This window comes from Pan paniscus, chromosome 5, assembly GCF_029289425.2.
Source record: "Pan paniscus chromosome 5, NHGRI_mPanPan1-v2.0_pri, whole genome shotgun sequence".
Taxonomy (NCBI): Eukaryota; Metazoa; Chordata; class Mammalia; order Primates; family Hominidae; genus Pan; species Pan paniscus.
Window position 1 is genome coordinate 126,207,371 of NC_073254.2, and position 25,526 is coordinate 126,232,896.

The 25,526-nt window shown below is 35.6% G+C and overlaps 1 protein-coding gene across 7 annotated transcripts in view; it reads right to left on the minus strand.

Moving 5' to 3' along the window:
* ATG5 (autophagy related 5) overlaps nt 1–25,526 on the minus strand; it is a 162,876-nt gene that overhangs the window by 23,668 nt on the left and 113,682 nt on the right. For 6 of the 7 annotated variants that reach the window (XM_055113990.2, XM_003824340.5, XM_008978074.4 and 3 more), the window contains one exon: nt 14,775–14,892. In XM_055113990.2, coding sequence (XP_054969965.1) covers nt 14,775–14,892 — 118 coding nt within the window. Of the gene's footprint in view, nt 1–724; nt 11,550–14,774; nt 14,893–25,526 lie in introns of those variants that run through there. The other variant, XM_055113991.2, reaches the window with a different exon arrangement.

Sequence of the window (25,526 nt, forward strand, 5' to 3'; positions counted from 1 at the left end):
TAAGAGTAAAAGTTCCTTATCTCTGAAGTTTTTCCTTAAGCCAGTCACCTTTGTATACTATGAAACAGCAGAAGAAACAAGTCACAACTCAATATCCAAAGTACTGTATCTAAAGCAATATTTAAACATGGGAGCAAATACAATATGGTAAACAATCCACTGATGATGCACAGTGTATCTGAAAGGCAAAAGACCAACCATGTTACAAAAGGATTGCTGGAGTTTATGAGTTGTACAACAGAAGCTGGAGGACAAAAGCACTATTCAAACACTGTGTAACAAGCCTAATAAATCCCCTTACCCAAACCCTGAATAAGTAGCACTGATTCTCTGGTTTAGAAGCTGGGGCCACTTTTAATTTTTAACATAAAAGCATCACTAACTAAATTTAAGTAACTAAGGAAAGAATCTAAGACTGTCATATCCCTCAACAGAACAGTTTAAGGTTTTAAATATATTATTTTGTCACTGCCTACATATGTCCAAATATCTCACCGGCATTTATGTATTTTGTTTATTTTCTGACTTGCCTCAATAACACAATTTTAAACAGAGGGATTCTTAGAATAGAGCAGCAGAAACTTCAAACCGAAGTTTCTCTCTTATTTGTTACTCTGTCCCCAGTGCCTAGCATGGTACCTGACATATACAGTAATTAGATAATAAATATTCTCATAGCTGGCATAATATTGTTGCTGGTAGAATTATACTGTCAAAATTAATGTTTTTGGAATGCTTTCTGATAGCTAGCCCTACCATGGAGAATAACTCTACCCATAAAGACTGCTTTGGTTATTAAAACAACAAAGTAAAAAATGTTTCCAGATAAGCCAAATGTATATGCTATCCTTAATTCATGGTACCATAAATAACAACAAAGTATGAAGGCCATTTTAGCAATATCAAAACCAATAAAAGAAAACAGGCCAGGTGTGGTGGCTCATGTCTGTAATCCCAGCACTTTGGGAGGTCAAGGTGGGAGGATCGCTTGAGCCCAGGAGTTTGAGACCAGCCTGGGCAACAGACCCCATCTCTACAAAAAATTAAAAAACTCAACCAAACAAACAAAGATTAGCTTAGCTGGGCGTGGTGGTGCATGCCTGTAGTTCCAGCTACTTGGGAGGCTGAGGTGGGAGGATTGCCTGAGCCCAGGAGGTCGAGGCTACAGTGAGCCGTGATGGCACCACTGCACTCCAGCATGGGTAACAAGTGAGACCCTGTGTAAAAACAAAAAATTAATAATAAAACAGTAAAAAAAAAAAAAAAATCAGTAGATGTCTTTTTCTTACAGTACAAAGGAAACACTTGATACTGTTAAAGTAAACAATATTTTTGGTAAACATGTCTTTTTGTTTCAAAATGGGAATCTAGACCTTAATACTTAGAATGAGAAATGTCACTACAAAGAAAATGACTCAGGAGAAAAATGTTACTGTATGCCTCTCCCACTCAGGTTTTTAAAAAAAGCTAGCTTGAAGCTTTAAGTTAGGCAAACATATGAGAAAAATCAAGTGAACTAGTTCTATATGAACTTCTTTATATAGGGCACTTTTTGGAGAGTAATTTTTGTTATGATTTCAAACTTACAGTGTACCATTTCTAATATAAGATATTCTTTTACATAACTACAGTATAGTTATCACAATAAAAAATACTGATATACCATGATATATAAAATAATAAAATATTCATGTAGTCCATATTCAAATTTATCAACTATCCCAATAATGTATTTTTCTTCAATCTAGGATTCAGTCCAGGACTGTCTTAGTCTGTCTGTGATGCTATAATTGGATAATTTATAAAGGACAAACATTTATTTTTCACAGTTCTGGAGGCTGGAAAATCCAAGATCAAAGTGCTGGCACCTGGTATGAGCTTCTTGCTGTGTTCTCATATGGAAGAACGTGGAAGTGTGAGAGACAGTGAACCCACTCTTGCAAATCCTTTTCATACCAGCATTAACCCATTCATGAGGGCAGAGCCCTCATGACTTAAACACCCCCCAAAAAGCCTCACCTCCCAACACTGCTGCATTGGGGATTAAGCTTCTAACATGTGAATTCTGGGGGATACATTCAGGTCATGTCAAGGATGCACATATTGCATTTAATTTTCATGTCTCTCTACTCTCTTTTAATCTGCAACCGTTTTTTAGCCTTTTCTACATTTCTTAACCTTTACAATTTTGAAGAGTACATCTCATTATTTTGTATAATGTCCACAAAGCACTTTTAGAAACCAGCATCTACTTAAAAGTGAACATAAAAAAAAGTTACGTTTTAAGAAAAATATATTCAAGTAGATTTTGGTTATATGATTAGAATGGTAAGAATTACATATAGAAAAAAATAAGAAGAAAAAATAAAAATCACATTAACCACACAAGTCATTAATGGAAATCACAAAGTTAAAATAATGGTAACTTCTTATGTATATATTAAAAAATGATGCTTACATATAGACATAGATACAATGACTGTTATCAATATACAATAATATAAATGAGACATAAAGGAGAGAGGGCCAATTATGCACCACTAGTTAGCAAGGTACTAATGAAAGATAAATTGGGGGTTAGGCAACTTGAATTCCAGTTCTGGCAACAAAGGGCTCTGAGCAGGTCTCATGTCACTTTGAAGCTGTTTCTTTATATATAAAATGAAGATGCCTATATAGATGTATGGTTTGAAAATCTAGCTGACCATTAGAATCATGTGGGAAATTAAAAGAATATATACATATATATGAGCTGAGCTCCTCTCCAGACTTTCTGAATCAATTTCTGGGGTAAAGTCTTTTTTTAAAAATGTTCCCTAGAATGAATCTTATGATCATACCAGTGTAGAATTTTTCTACAAACAAAATTTTATGTAGAAACCCAATATACAACACAGGTAAAGATATGGCAGCTTTTGCTAATGTGGGATTGAGACCATCTCCTAAGTTCTGCTTGCTGATTTATAACCCATGATAGCTTCTCATTTAACTCTGTGGGTCAGTTTGCAAACTGGTCCAGAGTAGAGGATCACTAACACGTCTCCCAGTTCCAGTATCTGGGTCTTTTACGTCTAAACAGCAAAATATTTCTTTCAGAGTGTAAACCATCATAATTTATTAGTTTTGAATTCTCAAGCAATTCACTCAAACTTCTGTTTCCTCATCTTACAGTGTGAACAAAGAATTCTAATCTCCAGTTACATGAAGGATTAAATGGGATATCCAAGCAAAGTACTCAGCAGCGACCCTAGCACAGGACTTGGACACAGGGTACTCAATAACACGAGTGACTCTTCTCCACCCCTCTCTCCTGCTCACTCTCTAATAAAAAATAATGGTGTCAAAAATGTAACTGATAAAGTATGTGAGGACAGAAGATCATTTTAAAAAGGCCATGATTTAGTAACAAAAAGTAAAGAGCGATTGTAATTCTCTTCTTACACACGTTATAAGAATAAGTTCATTTTTTTAGTACTAGATATATCAAAAGATATATAAAAACCATGGATTCAATTATGTGATTGGCATACAAAGGGCTGTAAGAATTTGGCCTCATGGTAATACCTCCTGATATTCAGTTCCATTTTTATGCAGTATGGCATATAATTTTAATAAATGTATTTTTTAAAAGACAACAAAAACCCAGACTCGATGATTATGCAAATTAAATGACATTAAGAAAAATTCTTAAGTATTAGAAACCTTCACGTTTATTTAATAGTGCTCTCAACACATATATTCAAGTGGAGCACATCACCTATAAGTCAAATGAGCCCTACTGTACTACAGATATATCATTTAATAGACTTTAGGTAAGGTTATTTTTTTTAAAAAAGATGAAAACATTCAGGTAAAAAAAAAACTTTCAAAATCTTTATGTTATACATTTTAAGTATATCATTTGAGAACTTGCACTGTGTGATAAATTTGAGTTCTAAAGATTTCTTTTACTAATGGCTACTAATTACCTTTCTCATCCCAATCTGGGTTTTAGGTCTTATTCAACTAAGCCAATTTCAAAAAGGAATATGATCTATAAATGTCTTTAAAAACAGGTGACTTGAGATTCTAGTGAGGTGCTTGAGTTTCCTTCTTACTATTAATATTTAAAGGAGGATTAAAGAAATGGATGATGTATCTTTAAGGGAAATTCATACATGTTTTTAACAAGAAAATTTCAGTTTAATTAATTTTTTAAAAGCTCATACTTTAAATATGGAGTAGAATTCTAAGATCAAATGGTATAACCATTGTGTTCAGCTTTGTGGCTTCATATTTATATTTTATAATTCAGCAGAAAATGACTTGATTTGCTATCTTGGAATGTGTAATACTGAAGGTAAAATTTCTGAAAAATACTTAATACTGCTTAGAAGTTTTAAAAAATAGAGCGACGAGCTTTCTGATTACCACTAGCCTGAACAATTTTGTTCTGTCTGACAAATTCTTTAACCTCTGATATGTTCATTAGTAAAACACCAACTAATTGAATCCATCGACATGAAAAACCACAGGCTGAAATGTGAAGTGCATACATCATGCTGAAGGATTTTGTCTCAGCCACGGAGGTAATAGTCAGCGAGGTCAGGTCAAAGAGGGTTAAACCAAGCCAGGATATAGCCAAAGAAATACATCAAACGCTGATTTTAAAAGGGCAATTAATCTTGGACAGAAATGCTTCCTGGGGAATGAGATCTCAATCTTAAGAGCACACTACATGATGTAGCAGTAAAAATGAACATATACAAGCTTACAGGGCTTTTATCCTATGATCACAAACAGAAGGAGAGTGCTGTTTATCAGAAAAATACAAACCCATTTAAAAATACTTACATTAACTTCTTCCGGATGCATACTCACTTAGCAGTACAGGTCTTAATGAACATGCAATATCCCAGTATATACCAAATACCAGATATACCAAATATCTCTTTCCATGTATACATTTTATATCTTTATTATTTCTGTCCAAAATATTTTCAGAGCTTTGACTCTTAACATTTTAAACAATTTAAAAACATGTCCATATTAATTCTTTCATTGACTTTTGCTTATAATCTCTGTATTTCTTAGTAAGGAGGATATAAACTAAAATTTAAATAATATAAAAAATCCCATATGATCAGTTGTAATTATAAAAAGCAAAGTGTATTAAATTAAGTGATTGTAAGGCCATTTTAAAACTCATTAAAAGCTTCCTGACAATAAGATAAAAATGTGGTAAAAGTTAAAAATTAAACCTTGTTCATTAATAAATACATAAATAAACTTTGAAAACAATATTATTTTATCTGCTTTCATAAAATGACCCAGTAACTCTAGTTGGGTGTAATAGGGTCCATTAATATTTGTCAAGTATGAACTATAGAATAGCTCAACTTAATTGCTTTATTTAAAATATAGACAATAATTGTGCTGTTTACATATGGTCAGAATGAAGCCCCATAGTACCTGTTTCAATGAAAAGATAACTTGTTTTTAACTGTCTGCATATACTATTATTTTGGTAAGAGAATTTTGTTTTCTAGTGCTAAAGATGAAATAGTTGTGCAAGTGTGTGTTTCTCATTTTGGGGACAGTCAGGTTAATTCATTTAACTTCTTGAGATTAAGATAACAATAATTCAGAAGGAGAAACCAGAAGCATCTTCTGTCAGGTCCAGTAATCTCATCATTTCCAGTAGTGGAGAATGAAAATAATCAGCATTGTTTCTTTCATTTTAGAAAAAACATATGTAATGGCCTTAGGAATTAAGAGATTCTCTATCACCAGAATTAGTCAATGTTGCCCATGTGCTGAGACAACATGCAGAGACGGAGGGAGACGGAAGCAATCAAAGCAAAGAATTTGATTCATTTAATCTTAGAATTTAATAGTATAATGATAAATTAAGAAAACATATTGTAATTAGTAAATTTAAACTGAGCCTAACAGATTATTTAAACATGCTTATGAGGGCTACATTTGAAGAACTTTTGGAATTCCCACTGTGAATGACACTGTATCATTTCTTCCATAAAATATGTACACAATAAGGAATACAAGCAGAGAGTGCTAGGTTAAGACTGAAAGGAGAGGCTCCCATTACAGCCAAGTGACCCCATCCCTTATGTCAGGCTTACAGTATCTCCACAAAGTTACAAATGGACTTTCCATGGTCACTTATGAAGAGATTAAACACCAAATATATGCACAATTTGCTCTTTATGGTTTTCTTCAATGTGAAAACTACCAGCAACTATCTATTACAGTCTAGTTTTGGACCTTTTGCCTTAAAGAGGTTTAAACTATTTTAACAAGTATATGATCACAGTCAATCTGGCTGCAGGAAATGCAGTGACTATGAAGATGCCTTAGTAAAATAAGCTTATTTCTTCCATACCAGAGACACTTCAGGCACTTCTAATCATGTCCAGAAGTTAACTTCTAAGAAAGCAGAAATCAATGTCTCTTGCCATAACTTGAGTTATTTTATTTATATAAGCAGTTACAATATTGATTTACATTTAGAGCATTATACATTTATAACTTCTATGTGTAGGCTGAACATCATCTACTTGTCTATGCATAGTGGAATTAACAACAAACAACAACAAAAAAAACAAACGTGCTTCTTTATCAGTTTCCTTTGTAAATTTCTTATGAGTACAGTTCTTTTACTTGTGAAAAATGCTAACAAAACTCTAAGAAACAAAAACAGATTCAAATGTAAAGTCTCGAAAAATACAAAAGACTATGAAGACTCACTTCAAAAAACTTCTGGTTCATTTAAACTCTGTATGCATCCTGTAAGATGGTAGCAGGACACCTCATTATTTTATAAAATAAGAAAACTGAATATTCATTAAAAAAAACTCTAAATGATTGCCCAAATCAAATAGTGTGAAGGTACAGAGATACTAATTCCTTCTAATTCAAATTCTAAATGAATATCTAAAGAATTACTGAAATTGTAAAACCTGCAATCTGATGAGGTTTGGGGATTGGAGTTTTTTTAATTCCTGTGGCATGAGTTTGCAAACTGAAGTGCCTATTCTTCCAGGGGCAGTGCCATCACACTGACAAATGTGATTATTGCTCAAATATTATCTCAAATCACGAGATACTAACCAGCTTCAATTTTGTCCAAATACTTAAAAGTATCTGCTTTATACGGTCAGCATAAGATTTATATGTTTCTTTTTCTAACTGCTTTATGTCTGAAAAAAATTTATCTTGTCAACTAATTCACTTTATTAACATAATCTAATCATATACAGCAAAGGAGAAAAAAATGTGAATATACCATTTTTTCTTTTCTTTTTCTTTTTTTTTTTTTTTTTGAGATGGAGTTTCACTCTTGGTGCCCAGGCTAGACTGCAATGGCGCATTCCAGGTCACTGCAACCTCTGGCTCCTGGGTTCAACCAATTCTCCTGCCTCAGCCTCCCGAGTAGCTGGGATTACAGGCATGCACCACCACGCCCAGCTAATTTTGTACTTTTAGTAGAGACGGGGTTTCACCATGTTGGTCAGGCTGGTCTCTAACTCCTGACCTCAGGTGATCCACCCGCCTAGGTTACCACGTTGTTATACATTACATTAGAAGACTGGGAAATGAAGTATAATTGGGTAAAGCTTATAAGTGTTTTGTATTCTCCAAGGTAAAAATAAATGTTCTTGATATGTTATTTTTAATGTACAAAGAAAAAAATATTTCACTTGAGGTCTGGCACAGCAGCTTAGATCTCTGAGTCATTTTAACTACAGCTGAAACGACAAAAATAATTTACCTGAGCTCACCTTTGGTCATTTCCTGTTACCTCCAACTTGACTAATTCCCTTAGCCATTTACAAAAAAAGAAAGGAACACACAAAAGAGCTCATCATTAGTTACTCCACAAGCAGCAGCTCATCATTAGTTACTCCACAAGAACAATGACCTAAAGCACGTATTCATAAATACTAGTACATTCGACTTTCATATGATGAAATCAGACAAAATTCTTTCATCACTGAATCACTTGTAGGGAGTAGAAGACAATGGTGCCACATAACTTTTATGAAGTACTTTCTCTTTTCATCATGTGATGACAGCAAGTTCTTATCCATACACACCCAATCTTAAAGTCTTTCGCTTTCAACTTAAGTTGAGTGCAGGTGTGTCAAAATGCTTCATGTTTGACACATCTGACAATACTACAGGTGAACTGAACCAGGCAGTAAACAGTTTTTTACTGAAACAGTGACTCGAGGTTTTGGATACTCTACATAGATTTTTAAATGACAATTTTTTTTAATATGTAATAAAAAGAAGAAGCAAAGATAAAAGCTTTTTTCTAAAGAAAAGATACTGAGATGTGTTAGAGATGTGGCTTCCTCCTGGTATGAAAGATACCATCAAAAATACCTGAAAAGAATAGGCATTATCTATGTCATTTCAATGAAGTGTGTGTTCTGCAGTCAAGAGAAGCATTTGACAGTTTGCATGGGGAGAAGTCTGTCACACAGATGTACTCACCTACAGCACCTGAAATCACCTAAAAGGAAGGTTTGTGGATTAGGCTGTGTGGCTGCACTGCCTCACTGCTCCCCTCTGAAAAAAAAAAAAAAAAAAAAAAAAAAAAAACCCACAAGGGAAATCACACTGTGTATCCCCTAGAAAAGGATGTACACGTAGAGCAGCCTAGAAATTTAAAAGAACAAAGAATCTCTTTTAAAAGAACAGCTTCACAAATTTGTGTGCCTTTCTTGTGTAGGGTCGCGTTAATCTTGTCTTGTAACCTGGGTATAAGAGCAGAATAAAGGTGTATTCTGAGAGTGTCAGTTCAAAGCACTTGAATGCTTTTCATTTACGTGTCTGATGTTCATAATCACCATTTAAAAAATTCAACAAGAGTGGTCAGGATTATATATAGGAACACTAAAATAACAAAACAAACAAAATAAAAACAGTAGACACTCAGGTTCCTAAGATCATATCAGAAATATTATTAAGAGAGAAGAGCATGTAGGCAGATTAGATACTAAACACAAATTGAAGACTAAGATTTGTGAAAGTAAAATAAAGAGTAAGGAAAAAGCAAGTATTTCAGAATGTTATTTTAAACTAAACCAAAAAGTTAAAAAGAAAGAAAACAAAAACAAATGGCAGCATAGTAAAGTGGAAAAACCAAAAGACCACCAGGAGATGGAGACCTGTGTTCTAAACCTATTTCTGCAATTAAGTGGTTAAGAGACCTTTGGCACAATCATGCAAAAATTAAGAGAGTGAACTTTGGGAGGCCAAGGTGGGTGAATCACTTGAGGCCAGGAGTTCAAGACCAGCCTGGCCAACATGGTGAAACCCCGTCTCTACGAAATATACAAAAATTAGCCAGGCATGGTGGCACATGCCTGTAATCCCAGCTACTTGCGTGACCGAAGCACAAGATTGCTTGAACCTGGGAGGCAGGGGTTGTAGTGAGCTGAGATGGCATCACTGCACTCCAGCCTGAGCAACAGAGTGAGAATCAGTCTCAAAAAAAAAAAAGTAGCTTGAAAGTTCTACAGTTATACAATTCTTTAAAGAAGTAAAATACAGTATTAACACCCAACTAATTTCTTCCCACTCTAGGCACTCCTTAACCACACCCACAAACTAGAAATTGGCAACCATGAAATAAAAATGAATTGAACAAATGAATCCATTAACAAAATAAACAATATAAAATTTCAAGTAAGCCCTCTTTCCTGGATTAAAAAGCAACTGTTAACTTTAGTTTTTACAGATAAAACACAAATGTATCAAGGGAGACCCCCCCCCCTTATATAAACTTGGGACTAGCAAATATGGATCATTTTGTGTCTGTGACAATTGTGCTGCTGTTAGGGGACAGATCATTACAGAACACATTCCTTCCAAAGTTTTGGGTTTCATTGCAGTGTTCTGATTCTATAGTCAAGGATGTTATAAAAAAGTAAGTTTAAAACGACATATTTTAAAAAGTAGATTGTCAAAAAAAATCTAGGAAAAGTGCAATAAGGTAGTCATTTGAGGCTGGGTGCAGTAGCTCATGCCTATAATCTCAGTACTTTGTGAAGCTAAAGTGGGAGTATCACTTGAGTGAGAAATGTAAGACCAGCCTGGGCAACACAGTGAGACCCTGCCTTTTGTTTTCAAAAAAGGTAGTTATTCAAATATTAAACTCTGGCTTAAATTTCATTTACTCCTAATTGATAAAATCATTTGTTATAGTGTGGTTGCTTGTCCCCGCCAAACCTCGTGTTGAAATTTTATCACCAAAGTTGGAAATGGGGCCTAATGGGAGGTATTTGGGTTGGGGTAGGGGGGGCGGGGGTGGATCCCTCATGAATAGATTCATGCCCTCCCTGGGTGTGGAGGAGTGAGTTCTCACTGTTTTAGTTCCCAAAAGAGCTGGTTATTATAAAAAGCCTGGCACCACCCTGCTCTCTCTGGCTTCCTCTCTCACCATGTGACCACCACACACACCAACTTCCCTTCAGCTTCCACCATGAGTAGAAGCAGCCTGAGGGTCTCATGAGATGCCCAATCTCCAGGCAGTAGAGCTGTGAGTTAAATAAACCTTTTTTCTTTATAAATTACCCAACCTCAGGTGTTTCTTTATAGCAACACAAACAGACTAAGACAGCATCTAGTTTTTAATGTTCTTTAAAGTACTACTACAAAGTACTCAAAAAGGGAAAAAAACACAATACAGAGAAATGAGTAACTGAAAGCCAGTGCTGCCACGGACAGGTAAGAGGTTTATGGGGTTTATCTCTATCAGCAATAAAAACGATTAACCTCTTCATTACACTTCAAATGAAAATAATTCATCTATATTCCAAAATCCTCAAAAACAAAAATAGATATTAAATAGATCAAAAACAAACACCCTTATAACACAGAGAAAATGAACTAAAAAAGTAAGCTTATTCTTGAATTTCTGGGAATTTCTCAGAAGTTATGAGTTACTTAGGCAAAATTTCTGTAGCCTGAGTTCAAAAATAAAAAGTTTACTTAACTATCTCTAAAGATATACAGGAAAATGGCAACACTGGTTGTCTCTAGAAAGGGGAACCAGGTTAGAGTTTGGTGAACAGGTAGTTAGGAAAGAGACTTTTTACTAAATTCCTTTACATATGCTTTGATTTTTAAAATATGTAAATGTATTGCCTATAAGAAAAAAAGTTTTAGTTATTTAACTGAACACAATCCATTAAAAAAACTTGATAGACAGGAATTCACCAAAATTAAATGCTTTTATCCTTCAAAAGAAAATGAAGACAAGGCTGGGCATGGTAGCTCACACTTGTAATGCCAGCACTTTGGGAGGCTGAGGCGGGTGAATCCCCTGTGGTCAGGAGTTTGAGACCAGTCTGGCCAACACAGTGAAACCCTGTCTCTACTAAAAACACAAATATTAGCCGGGCATGGTGGCAGGCACCTGTAATCCCAGCTACTAGGGAGGCTGAGTCACGAGAATCACTTGAACCCGGAGGTGGAGGTTGCAGTTAGCCAAGATTGCACCACTGCGCTCCAACCTGGGTGACAGAGCGAGACCCTGTCTGGGAAAAAAAAAAGAGAGAGAGTGAGAAAGAGAGAAAGAAAATGAAGGCAAGTCACAGACTAGGAGAAAATATCTGCAAATTGTATATCTGATAAAGAACTTGTATCCAGAATATATAAATAATGCTAAAAACTGAGTAATAAGGAAACAATCCATGAAAAAAAACAAGGATTTGGATAGACACTTCATCAAAGAGATCTACAAATTATAATAAGCACATGAAAACATGTTCCATACCATTAGTCATTAGAAAAATGAGAATTAAAATCATCATGAGATACCACTAGGATGGCAATACATGTGACTGAGGATGTGGAGACACTGGAATCCTTATACACTGCTGGTGAGACTGTAAAATGGTATAGCCACTTTGGGAAAGCTCAGTAGTTTCTTTTAAAATAAAAAATAAACTTACTATATGACCTTGTCATTCCACTCCTAGGAAGCTACCCAAGAAAAATGAAAACAAATGTCCACAGAAAGACCCATATTTGAATGTTCCTAGCAGCTCTGTTTATAAAGGTGAAAGGCTGGAAACAGTCCAAACACCCATCAGCTGGTACAGGGAGAACCAAAATGTGATGTATCTACCCAATGGAGTATTATTCACCAATCAAACTATGGACACTTGCTTCAATATGGATGCAACTCAAATACATAATGTTAAGTGGAAAAAAACAGTTGCAAAAGACTATATGCTGTATGGTTCAATTTATGTGAAATATAATAGGCAAATTATAGAGACAGAAAACAGACCAGTGGTTGTTTATAGCTGGCAGTGGAGCAGAGATTAGCTACAAGTAAGTACAAGGAGATGGAAATGTTCCAAAAACCAAATTGTGGTGATGGTTGCACAACTCTATAAATTTACTAAAAAATCATTAAATTATAAAAAAATTATTTAACTAAAACTCTTATTGAAAGCTAAAATTACACAGTAGTAAAGATGGATTAGGAGTCTAAGATAGTATTATAATCAACTTAATGTTAATTGCTCCATGATTTAATGATCGTAAATAATATGTTTCATGGTAATGATAGAAAGAATTCAGTAACTGGATTGCTTGGCAAACATTTACCCTAGCACTAGAGATACATGGATGTGTGTAAGACATCATCAGAAACCTTACTATAAAGGCTAGTAAAGCTCAAGGAAGACTATAAAATATATTTATAACCTCTTAAATCCTGTTCAGTTTTAATAATTTTGGGTAGTAGTCAGTGGTCTCTTCCTTCAATCCCTTCTGGCATTGGTTCTGACAGTATTATTGTAGGTGCCCTTCCCCTTCCTAATGAACCTCTGTTCATTTTTAAAGCATTACATACATGTAGGAATGCTAGTATAAGCAAGCATACTTGACTAAGGAAAATTTATTCTCAGGCTGAATGACACATATTTTGGGCTCCATATTCGTTGCTTAGTCATTTAGGCTGGAATACCACAACATTACCACCAAACCCACTGTTCCTAATTCTACTACTTAGGCAAACTATTTCCTTAGATGCAAAATGCTTCATGAACTGTGTGGTATATGTCATGCAAGTAATCCTGCATTCCTCCAATTCAGAATACATTCGTAAGAAACAAGCATTATCTGTTAAAGTATTACCTTCATATATACTAATGCATTACCTGTTTCCTTCATGGATTTAAAGTTTTTTTTTTTTTTAATTTCTATTATATAATAAATACAACTCTGCAATTTTTTTTTTTTTTTTTGAGACAGAGTCTCACTCTGTCACCAAGGCTGGAGTGCAGTGGCACGATCTTGGCTCACTGCAAGCTCCGCCTTGTGGGTTCACGTCATTCTCCTACCTCAGCCTCCCAAGTAGCTGGAACTACAGGCACCCCGCCTCCACGCCCAGCTAATTTTTTTGTGTGTGTTTTTTAGTAGAGACAGGGTTTCACCATGTTAGCCAGGATGGTCTCGATCTCCTGACCTCGTGATCCACCCGCCTTGGCCTCCCAAAGTGCTAGGATTACAGGCGTGAGCCACCACACCCAACCAACTCCATGCAATTTTTATGTCAATACAGTAATATGCCACTGAAAATTTCCCCTATAGTTTAGTAAGCATTATAGGGCTGGGATTCAAGAGCAGCAGGACATTTTACACATACACACACACAATGTGGTCACTTGGTATTCATGAAGGATTGGTTCAAGGATCCCTGAGGATACCAAAATCCACCCATGCTCAAGTCGCTTATATAGAATGGCATAATATTTGCATATAACCTATGCACATGTGTGCTTTAAATCATTCATCTCTAGATTACTTGTAATATTTAATGCAATGTAAATCTATATAAATACTTATACTGTATTGTTAGGGAATAATAACAAGAAAAAAAAGTCTGTTTATCTTCAGTACAGACATAATCATCCATTTTCTTTCCCAAATGTTTTTTATCTGCTGTGGGCATGATGGGGAGCCCATGGATATGAAGGGCCAATGTGTATGTATTATACACATATGTATATCTCAAGTATTCAAGTGTATATGTGTGTGTGTGTGTGTGTGTGTGTGTGTGTGTGTGTGTGTGTGTGTGTCTCAACAGTGGTCTCTATCAGTTAATGGATTATGGGCAGTTTTATTGTTTTCTGCATTTTCTTGGTGTTCTTTATGTTGTAATAAAGAAAAACAGAATTCAGAAATTTTAAAATTTGTCCCTTGCTTGCAGGAAAACAGCCTTAACCTAAGTTACAAAATTAGTGCCATGAAACAGGTCAAGTTTTTGAACGAACTTGTAGATTGTCGAAGCCTAAAAGAAAAAGGTTAACTGAAAAAGTAGAAAGTAGTAGAAAATTCAAATAAAATACTCATCCATTTTTCAGTATTATCAACTTTCAAATATCAAAAATGAGAAAATTATTTTTACCATTTCTGACTTCTTTAAAGTTAATAAACAAAATGCAAGATTAAAAGTAGTATTTATCAGAACTGAATCCATAAATTAAAAACCAGAGTACCAGAGATATACTAAGAGGATGATTTAAAAACTGTATTTTATTTCGCCAGGGAGTCGAGCCATCATTTTGTTAGTCAATAATTTACAAAATAATATATTAAATATTAGGTGCTTCTGTTTGAAAAGACTTTTCGCTGTAAGATATGAAAATATCTTCCTGAAATAACCTGTTGTTTATAAATGTGGAATGCTTATTTTACTTCAGTAACAGAAAATGAAAGAAATGTTTTAATGTTGCTGATTGTATTACCTTCAGGATCAATAGCAGAAGGACAAACTTCTTTGAGGAGATCTCCTAGTGTGTGCAACTGTCCATCTGCAGCCACAGGACGAAACAGCTTCTGAATGAAAGGTCTTTCAGTCGTTGTCTATTTGAAAAATGAAAAAATGATTCAAGCAATTAAGTCTTTGTTGCTGCCAATTACAAATTTATATATCATAAACTTTATGTTGGCATTAGGTGCCTTTTGATATGGCGTTAGCATAATTACACAACATCACAGATGTGGTATCACTGTGAAAAATGTTTAACATGATAAATTCAGGTAAATCTAATTCTGAGGAAACAGACAAATCCAAAGTTGGGTGGGACATTCTAAAGATAATTGGCTGGGACCCTTCAAAAACTTAAAGACATTAAAAAGCAAACAACACAAAAAGATACCAACAAAAGCATTTTTTCTCAGTATCTCTAAAAGAGACTAACAAAGCAAATACAAAACATAAACCCTGGCTGAATACTAAATTGAAGAAGGACATTTTTTAGAAATCCAACTATGAAACACAGTTTTGGGATAAATGGGGAAATACAGAATGGACAACTGATAATATTATTGAGTTAATGTCAAATTTCTTAGGTACAATAAGGACAATCCTTATTTTTAAGAAATTCATTGTTCAAGTGTTTAGGAAAGAAGTGCCAGGATATCCAAAACTTAATCTTCTTTTTCTTTTTTTGGAGACAGAGTCTCGCTCTGTCACCCCGGCTGGAGTGCAGTGGCGCGATCTCAGCTCACTGCAACCTCTACTTTCCAGGTTCAAGTGATTCTCATGGCTCAGCCTCCCAAGTAGCTGGGACTACAGGAGTGCGCCACCATGTCCAGCTAACTTTTTGTATTTTTACTAGACATGGGGTTTCACCATGTTGCCCAGGCTGGTCTCAAACTCCTGAGCTCAGGCAATCTGCCGGCTTCGGCCACCCAGAGTGTTAGGGTTACAGGTGTGAGCCAACCGCTCCTGGCCCCAAAACTTAACCATCTAATGGTTGAGAGAGAGACAGAGAGAGAGAGAAAGAGAGAGACAGAGAATGTGTGTGTGTGTGAAGACAAAGCAAAAATAAAAAAATATTAACTAATGGTGATTCTAGGTAGAGGGTGTATGATTTTAGTAGTTTCATTATTTCAACTTTTCGATAGGTTTCACAATTTCCAAAATAGCAGATCCAGCCATTTCATCTGACAAAAACTGTTAGCAGCACTACATCGTAATTTATTGCTAATAATCTCATTGTTTTACTCTTAAAATTGTTTCATTTACTAAATTTCCTTAGTGATGATGGAGGCTTTATCATGACAGAGTACAGAGGCTCTGAAATGAGCCAGTGTTTATGAAGAGCACCACTGTTTGCAAGATCTATGATCTTGTACCCAGTTTCCTTTATCTGTTAATTTGGGACATTCCATATCTCTTGAGTTTGTTGTGGAAATAAATGCGCAACTTTGCCAACCACAGAGTAAATAAATAAATGTTAAAGAGAATAAAAGCATTTTTACCTCCTCTCTCCCTCTTAACGGTTATTTCACTTTAAGATGGTAAATTTTAAGCTTTCTGAGATGAAAAATCATTAAAACTTAACAAGAACAGAGAAATGCCATATATACATATTTTTTGTTTGCTTGTTTCCTGAGACAAGGTTTCACTCTGTCACCCAGGTTGAACTGCAGTGGTGCAACCCCCAAGTTGCAATCCTCCACCTAAGCCTCCAGAGTAGCTGGGACTACAGGTGTGAGCCACCATGCTCAGCTAATTTTTTAACTTTTTTGTAGAAGGGGGTCTCACTATGTTGCCCAGGCTGCCTCATATTTTATAAGAATATGACTTCAAACACTTAGGCATTAGCGACAAGGTTTTGTTTTTGTCTTTTAATGACAGAGGTATACCTCAACATATTTGACACAACTGTTAGAGATTTGGTTTAAAAAGAAATAGACATGGATGAAGCTGGAAACTATCATTCTCAGCAAACTAACACAGGAACAGAAAACCAAACACCTCATGTTCTCACTCACAACTGGGAGCTGAACAACGAGAACACACGGACACAGGCAGGGGAACATCACACACCAAGGCCTGTCGGGGAGTAGGGGGCTAGGGGAGGGATAGCATTAGGAGAAATACCTAACGTAGATGAGGGGCTGATGGGTGCAGCAAACCACCATGGCACATGTATATCTATGTAACAAACCTGCACATTCTGCACATGTATTCCAGAACTTAAAGTATAATACAAAATGAAAAAATAAATAAAAATAAGTAGAAAAAATAAACATGTAAGCATGTGAGCTGCCTTTCCTAATTCTATGCTTATGTATTCACTGAATACATAGTATTTTAAAATAGTACTCCAATAATATATTTGAGTGTTTGTGACAAGTATGAAAATAATTTGTAATTTTTAAAAAATCTTGATAATATGCATTGAATATGATTTAATTCACTTCACTATTTGAACTCTTTAGGGATCATTTTTAAAAATATGATTGATATCCTTTGATATGTTTTGGCTCTGTGTTTCCATCCAAATCTCATCTCAAATTGTAATCCCCACCCGTCTAGGGAGGGACTGTAATCCCCATGTGTCGAGGGAGGGAGGTGATTGGGTCATAGGGGTGGTTTTCCTCATGTTGTTCTCGTGATACTGAGTGAATTCTCATGAGATCTGATGGTTTTAAAAGTGGCAGTTTTTCCTGCACTCTCATCTCTCTTTCCTGCTGGCTTGTGAAGGTGTCTGCTTCCCTTTCTGCCATGATTTTAAGTTTCCTGAGGCCCCCACAAGCCATACGGAACTGTGAGTCAATTAAACCTTTTGCCTTTATAAATTATCCAGTCTCAGATATTTCTTTAAAGCAGAGTGAAAACGGACTAATACATTCTTCAATTTAAAAAGCCATACTTTCTCATACAAGTTGAAACCAAGAACAATATCATGCATAATCAAGTGATTAACTTTGTAAAGATAATAAGGTTGAGGAGTTCAGAGAAGAAAAGAAATGAATAGGGAACTGTAGTGATAATTTAAAATAGCCATCCCTCACTCAGGGTTTTTGATCTTCAGGCCATGAAGAAGCTTTTAATGCTTTTTAGCAAAGGAAGTAATGTTGGTGAAAGGCTTTTTCTGACGACTAATGGAAAGCAGTGCTATGTATGGTGACTTGGTTATGAACCAAAATCAGAATGACTGGTGAGAGGCTGACTGAATACAGCAAGCTTATGTGAAGACAACTGGAGCTGGTGCAGTGGAAAAGGAAGAGAGCAGGACTGTACCCACAACTCAAAGAAAAAAGTCAGAAGGTACCTCCCGCAGTCCAACCTGAAAACAACAAAGTCAAAGGAATCTTTTCAAGAATTTGGAGCTCTCATTCATATCCTAATTAGTGTATGAAATGTGAGGTGGCTTTGCTATAATGAAATTACCTGGAATATTTCTAACACAAAGAAATAATAAATGCTTGAGGTGGTGAATATCCTCATTTCATCATTACACATTGCATGCTTATAGCAAAAGATTACATGTGCCCCATAAATAATTGCAACTATTATGTATCCATAATAATTAAAACTAAAAGATTAAAAATTACCTGAAAAAAATGCTAAACAGGAAAGGCCAACTAGTCTTGGTTACATATTAAAAAACAGAAATTCTTCTCTAACCTCACTATTGGAGAAATATCCTGTTATTTTTATATATCTCTCTTTTTTTCCACCCTTTCCCAAATCTGAGCAAGTATTATAAAGATATAACCTTCAACAATCTTTTATGATGAGGTATTTGCTTACTGGGGAGAAAGCCCCAGTGCTATTACATAGTGTAGCTAAACGTTGTAGAATGGTAAAAACAAGAAAATGCTCAGCAAAGCATCGTTTCTCATTTAATGAAAATCTTATTTTAAAACACAAAAACTCAATATACCCCAACCAAAAATCTGATGAACATTTTCTGTTTAATATTTATTATACAGTACCTTTAAAAACGTAATATTCTTATTCTTAAAAATTTAGTGTGCTAGCAAATAGCAATTAAGTACCTAAGTCAATCAGGACGACAAAACAAATACTCAATTTGGGGAGTTAGTTACTTCTATCATCTGAATGCATCCCTCCAAAATTCATGCTGAAACCTATTCCTCATCATGGCAGTATTAAGAGGTGAAGCCTTTGAGAGGTAATTAGGTCATGAGGGCAGAGTCCTCAAGAATGGGATCAATGCTCTTATAAAAGAGGCCCCAGGGAGCTTGTAAGGCTTTTGCCCCTTCTGCCATGTTGGGGGGGTGGGGGTGGGGGCGCAGCAACCAGTGCTAACTCTGAAGCAGAGAGCAGCCCTCACCAGAAACCGAATCTGTTGAAGCCTTGATCTCTGACTTCCCAGCCTCCAGAACTGTGAGAAATAATTTTCTGTTGTTTATAAATTACCCAGTCTAGGCTGGGCGTGGTGGATCACCTGAGGTCAGGAGTTCAAGACCAGCCTGGCCAATATGGTGAAACCCCATCTCTACTAAAAATACAGAAAATTAGCTGGGCATAGTTGTGGGCGCCTGTAATCCCAGCTACTCAGGAGGCTGAGGCAGGAGAATCACTTGAACCCAGAAGGCAGAGGTTGCAGTGAATCAAGATCATGCCATTGAACTCCAGCCTGGGCAACAAGAGGGAAACTGTCTCAAAAAAAAAAAAAAAAAAGTACACACTCTAACATATTTTGGTATAGCAGCCCAAATGGAATGGACTAAGACAATTACCCTTAAAATAAAAGCTCCCATAGAGAGATCATGCATTCAAGTCCAGAGGTTCTTAAGGGCAATGGGAATGGAGGACATATTCCTGCAAACTTTTCAACAGCTCTCATTAGCCCTATGTTAGAGCTCTGCAAAGAAGACTAAATTATACTGAGAAATATTTTTAAATCTCCACAAATAGGAATGCTGTAAACGTTGATTTAGTATATATAAAATTAGACAAGACTAACAATATCCAATGCAATCTAAATCTTAGGTTGACAGACAAGAAAGCCACTGCAAACAGGAATATACCACAATACCTGATCTTGCCACATATTTGTAAATATGCAAAGTATTTCAATAACTTCCAAGAAACAGTATTACTCTCATGAGAAATAACATGATGTAAGTCACCTTTGAAACTGTCCTTGTTACTTTTTCAAATGTATGTTAGTCATTTCTTAACACCAAATGAAATGAAAAACTGAGGTGGTAATGGCTGGCTGCTCCCATCTCTCCTCTACTCATGTGCCTTCACCAATACAGCAATCATTTTTTCTTATATGGGAAATTTACGGTGTTGATATAGCTCAGAGATATATTGAAGAAAAGCAGAAAAACAAAACTTATAAACATTTTAGGAAACCTTATGTATTTTCTTAAATAGTTCAAGTGTAAAACTTAGAATTCTTATAAATAATGTGTGTTACAGCTATATTGTAAATGGTGGCTCATGCCTGTAATCTCAGCACTTCAGGAGACCGAGGTGGGAGGAGAGCTTGAGCCCATGAGTTTGAGAGTCACCCGGGCAACACAGAGAGACCTCATCTCTTAAAAAAAAAAGAAAGAAAGAAAGAAATGAAATGCAAAGAAAAAGTCTCTATTTCAAATGTAGCCAGTAGAGCCAATAGGTTAACCAATATTAACATTAACGTTGATAAAACAAGAAATGATGATTTACTATAAGCTGAAAATCAGACAATGTATGGACTTTAAGAGTAACAGGCACGATCATCACAAACTTAAATCAGGTTTGAGTCCTATGAGTTATATACAGTTACATGCTGCAACAAAAGATGCCAGCCAGTTGTTAAAGAGTATTAGATTCGGCTGGGGGTGGTGGCTCATGCCTGTAATTCCAGCACTTTGGGAGGCCAAGGAGGGAGGATCACGAGGTCGGGAGTCCGAGACCAGCCTGGCCAATATAGTGAAACCTGATCTCTACTAAAAATACAAAAACTAGTCAGGCATGGTGGCACGTGCCTGTAATCCCAGCTACTCGGGAGGCTGAGGCAGGAGAATTGCTTGAACCCAGGGGGCGGAGGTTGCAGTGAGCCGAAATGGCGCCACTACACTCTAGCCTGGGCAACAGAGCAAGACTCTGTCTCAAAAAAAAAAAAAAAAAAGAGTATTAGATTCAAGTCCTGTTTCTGTCATTTATTATGGAACCATGGACACAACTACCTATCTTTCCTGAACCTCAGTTTTTTCAACTGCAAAACAGGAATATATACATATGTGTATATCTACATATGTGTAAACACGTATGTATATGTATAAATGGAGATAATACCTACATTATAGTTTCTGAGATAATAAAATGCACAACACAATTCTGACACATAACAATTTGTAACTTAAAACATACCATCACCAGGGCCACTAGTTTTAGAACACTGTAATGCATAGTCTAATTTAATACTATGCAAACTGTGTTCACTCAAGGTTTTATTTCCTTTTAATTTCATTCATTTACTCTTCAGTTGTTTGTAAGCTAAGAAGTCCAGAATCATGAAATTCAGAAGTTTACGTTTTAATGTTTTTCTATATGGCAAGGAAAAAAAAAGGGCAAAGTCATTTTAACACTACTTTCAAAATCAGCCTAGAACTTAACACTAAAGGCATGACCCATAAAAGGGAATACTAATAAATAGACTTAATTAAAATTAAACAACAACAACAACAGCTAAGCTTTTGTTCTGCAAAAGATCCTGTGAAGAGAATGAAAACATAAGCCGCAGGCTGGGAGAAAATATTTGCAAACCATATTTCCGAGAAAGGTCTTGTGTCTATAAGAACTCCCAAAATTCAACAGTTTTTAAAAAAAGCAAATAATCCAATTAGAAAATGGGCAAAAGACATGAACAGACATTTTACCAAAGAGAATATATAGGTGGCAAATAAGCATACGAAAACATATCTCACACATCATTAGCCATTAAAGAAATGCAAATTAAAACCACAATGTGATATCACTACACACCTACCAAAATATCCAAAATAAAAATCAGTGGTAACACCAAATGCTGGTGTGCATGTGGAAAAATAGTCCTTCACACATTGATGGTACAAATGTAAAACAGTACAGTCCCTCAGGAAAGGAGTATGGCAGTTTCTTACAAAACTAAACATGCACTTACCATATGACCAAGTAATTATACTCTTGAATATTCCCAGAAGTAAAAATGTCTTCTCCAAAAAACTTATACATGAACGTTCATAGCTGTTTTATTTGTGAGAGTCAAAAACAGAAAGCAATCCCAGAGCTACCCATTAAAACAGGTGGATGCTTATAAACTGACTGTAATAGGTCTGTCCCACGGAATACTACTCAGCAATAAAAAGGAACAAACTACTGGTATATGCAACAACTTGGATAGATCTCAAGGGAGTTATGTTACGTGAAAAAAGTCAATCTCAAAAGGTTACACACTGCATGACTCCACTGATATAACATTAGTGAAATGACAAAAATTTTAGAAATGGAAAACAAATTAGTAGTTGTCAGAGGTTAGGGAAGAAATGCAGTAAGGTAGGTGGCTGTGGCTATAAAAGGGTAGCCTAAGAGATCCTTGTGTTGAAACGGGTATATTTTGAATATAGGGTGAATTTACATATGTGATAAAGATTGCATAGAACTAAATACACACACACAGTATATGTAAAACTAAGGAAATCTGAGTAAGGTTTGTGGATTATATTAACACAATTTCCTGGTTGTGATACTGTACTATAATTATGCAAGATGTTAGAATTGGGGGAAACTAGATGAAGGGTATGTAGATCTTTCTGTATTATTTCTTACAATTGCATGTGAATCTGTAATTATCTCAAAATAAAAAATTTTTTCAAAATTTCAAAACAACTAGTCTAGAGCTTTGTTAATCAAAGTTTTCTCTGAGGACCTGTAGCATTTTGGTTATCACCTGGATCTTATTAAAATGCAGATTCTCAGGCTGCATATTGGAATTCCTGAATTGGAATCCGCATTTTAACAAGATTTCCAAGTGATTCATGTTTAAAGTTTGAGAAGCACTAGTCTACAACACTGACTTTTAACCTTTCAACCTACTCTAACACACTTGAAGGCCATAACAAAATTCACATCAATAACAGTTGCTCGGTTGGACAGTGACTCTCAACACAAATGAGTGAGGAAAGGTGGGGACTCAAGACTCAGGTAGCACGAAAAGCCCCTTAGGTGATCCTGATGAAATGTTTTCTCCATCCTGGCTGAAAAACCCAGAACACAGTCAATTAAGGCTCAAAACAAAAGTAATGTTTATAATACTGGAGATCTTTAAAAGGCAGATAGTATATACTATAACAGAGCAAAGGTAATTATTACAATGTATAAATCTTATAAGAACCAAAATCAGAATTAAAATCACTAAGCACATAATGAAAATCCTTTAAAAAGTATAAAAATGAATGTAGTCTAAGTAAATACTAATAATGGCAGTTATAGTGAGAAAAGCTCTAGAGTCTTTTACTCTTCATACTTCCTAGTCACAAACATCTATTTCCAAAACTGACCCTTCGTATTTCAAATAATTTATGGCCTGGTACACTAATAAGAGCATGATATTTAAAGCCAGTCAGAAGACACATATTCTAGCTCTGGATGGCACTTGATGACGATGGATTCAGCTTATGGTTCCAATCCCAGCTCTGTCAATTAGTACCTGTATGACCCTAGTCAAATACTTAAACCTTCTTGTGTTACTTGTGTGTCAATTGTATCATCTGTAAAATGAGGATATTAACAGTATATACCTCATAGATTTTTTTGTGAAGGTTATACAATTAATTCATATAAAGTATTTAGAACAATGTCTAGCACAGTGAATTCTCAATGAGTGTTATAATTGTTCTTTTTAAATGTGACTTGACTCTCAACAGAACTCTACTGAATTCTAATATGTATTCTGTATTGAGTTGTCAAAAAAATAAGGATTATAATAACATATACTATTCTTGTAGTCAACCCTGTTACTATGTTATTACTAGTGTCAGTTTTGTTGTTTGGGTCATACATATTGTATTTACATACATTAAGAATTATTAGAAATGTTGGTTTATTAAAAATGACCATTTATGGCTAGAAGGGTATATATCTGGCTCACTGACTGTGGAGTCAATGTCCATAAAGAGGAGGAAGAATGCCATCAGAGTAAAAGGAGATTCTATTCACTGAAACAAAGTGATAAAAAGCTATGAAAGAGAAAAACATAAAATAACCAAAGGGGTGAAACTTAACAGATGCCCAGTAGATGCACAATGCACTGGGTTGTAAAACTTAAAATGGCCTTAATTAAAAGCCAAGCAGGGATGGAGGTGCTGGGGGAGTCTCCTACGGACACAGCAGGCAGAATGTAACGATGACAAGGGGCTCAAGTTTATTTAAAAAGAGATTGGACAGGCCGGGCGTGGTGGCTCACGCCTGTAATCCCAGCACTTTGGGAGGCTGAGGCAGGTGGATCATGAGGTCGGGAGTTTGAGGCCAGCCTGGCCAACATGGCGAAACCTCATCTCTACTAAAAATAAAAAAAATTAGCCGGGAGTGGTGGCGTGCATCTGTAGTCCCAGCTACTCAGGAGGCTGAGGCAGGAGAATCACTTGAACCTGGGAGGCAAAGGTTGCAGTGAGCTGAGATCATGTCACTGCACTCCAGCCTGGGCAACAGAGTGAGACTGCTCAGGATCTCCCAAAGACCCAAATCCCTGTAAACTGAATGCATAATATCATTTGCTCCAGTGAGGCTTAGATGGACATTCTAGTCTTCTTGGTTGAGCTGAAGAAACAAATATTATATTGATAATTTATGTATGTTGTATTTTTCAAGGTATAGCAACAAGTTTTTATTCATCAGCTACTTTGTGTGTGTGCTTTGTTTTTAAGTCTTTTGAAACAGGATGGTGATTTACTACAAAGCTTGAGCACAAATTTTAACTCTGGACTTACTGGCATTTAGAGCAAAACCAAAACAATCCTAACTGGTTAATTTCATTTTCTAAGAGTTGGAAGCTATATCAGTAGGTACAAAGTAAAATATGCTAATTGTGGTAGAAAGTAAAATATTACAACAGTAGAGAATTTCAAAAGAAGATAAAAATAACGGAGGGAATATAGAAGGTCTTCAAGCTTCCAGCTTGAAATACGTATTTTTTTTTAAATAGAGAAAGAGATAAAGTCATTTGAGTATTCAGAGGGCAGACTGAATATAATGGTACTTCTGAGAAATCAGTGGATAAGGAGAGAAAAGTGGACTAAAGGCCATAGCATATAGAGCTTGGAATGTCAAATGTAGTGGAAATAACAAAGGTTTGGTTGGAATCCCAACTCCCAACAACGTATTGTGTATCTAGAGCAAATTACATCAACCTTTGGGAGTACTGTTTCTGAATCTGAAAAATGAGGAAAACTTATCTTTGAACAATTGATGTGATAATTAAACGAGATATATGAAATATCTAAAGTAACAAGTGCTTAACAATGACTAGTTCTTTTCATTCCTCTCTTGAACCATTGTGAAACATAGAACCAAGAAAGGTAACAGTATTTAGTTGTTACAGAACCCATTAAGAGAGAATAAAAAATAACTGGTATTCTAACTTCAGTTTCCTTTGAAGTCTTGTTAATTAGAATAAATATTATGTGGCACAAAGAAAAAGAAAACAGGGGTTTACACAGGATATGCTGCCAGACTTTACCAACAATGACACATGATA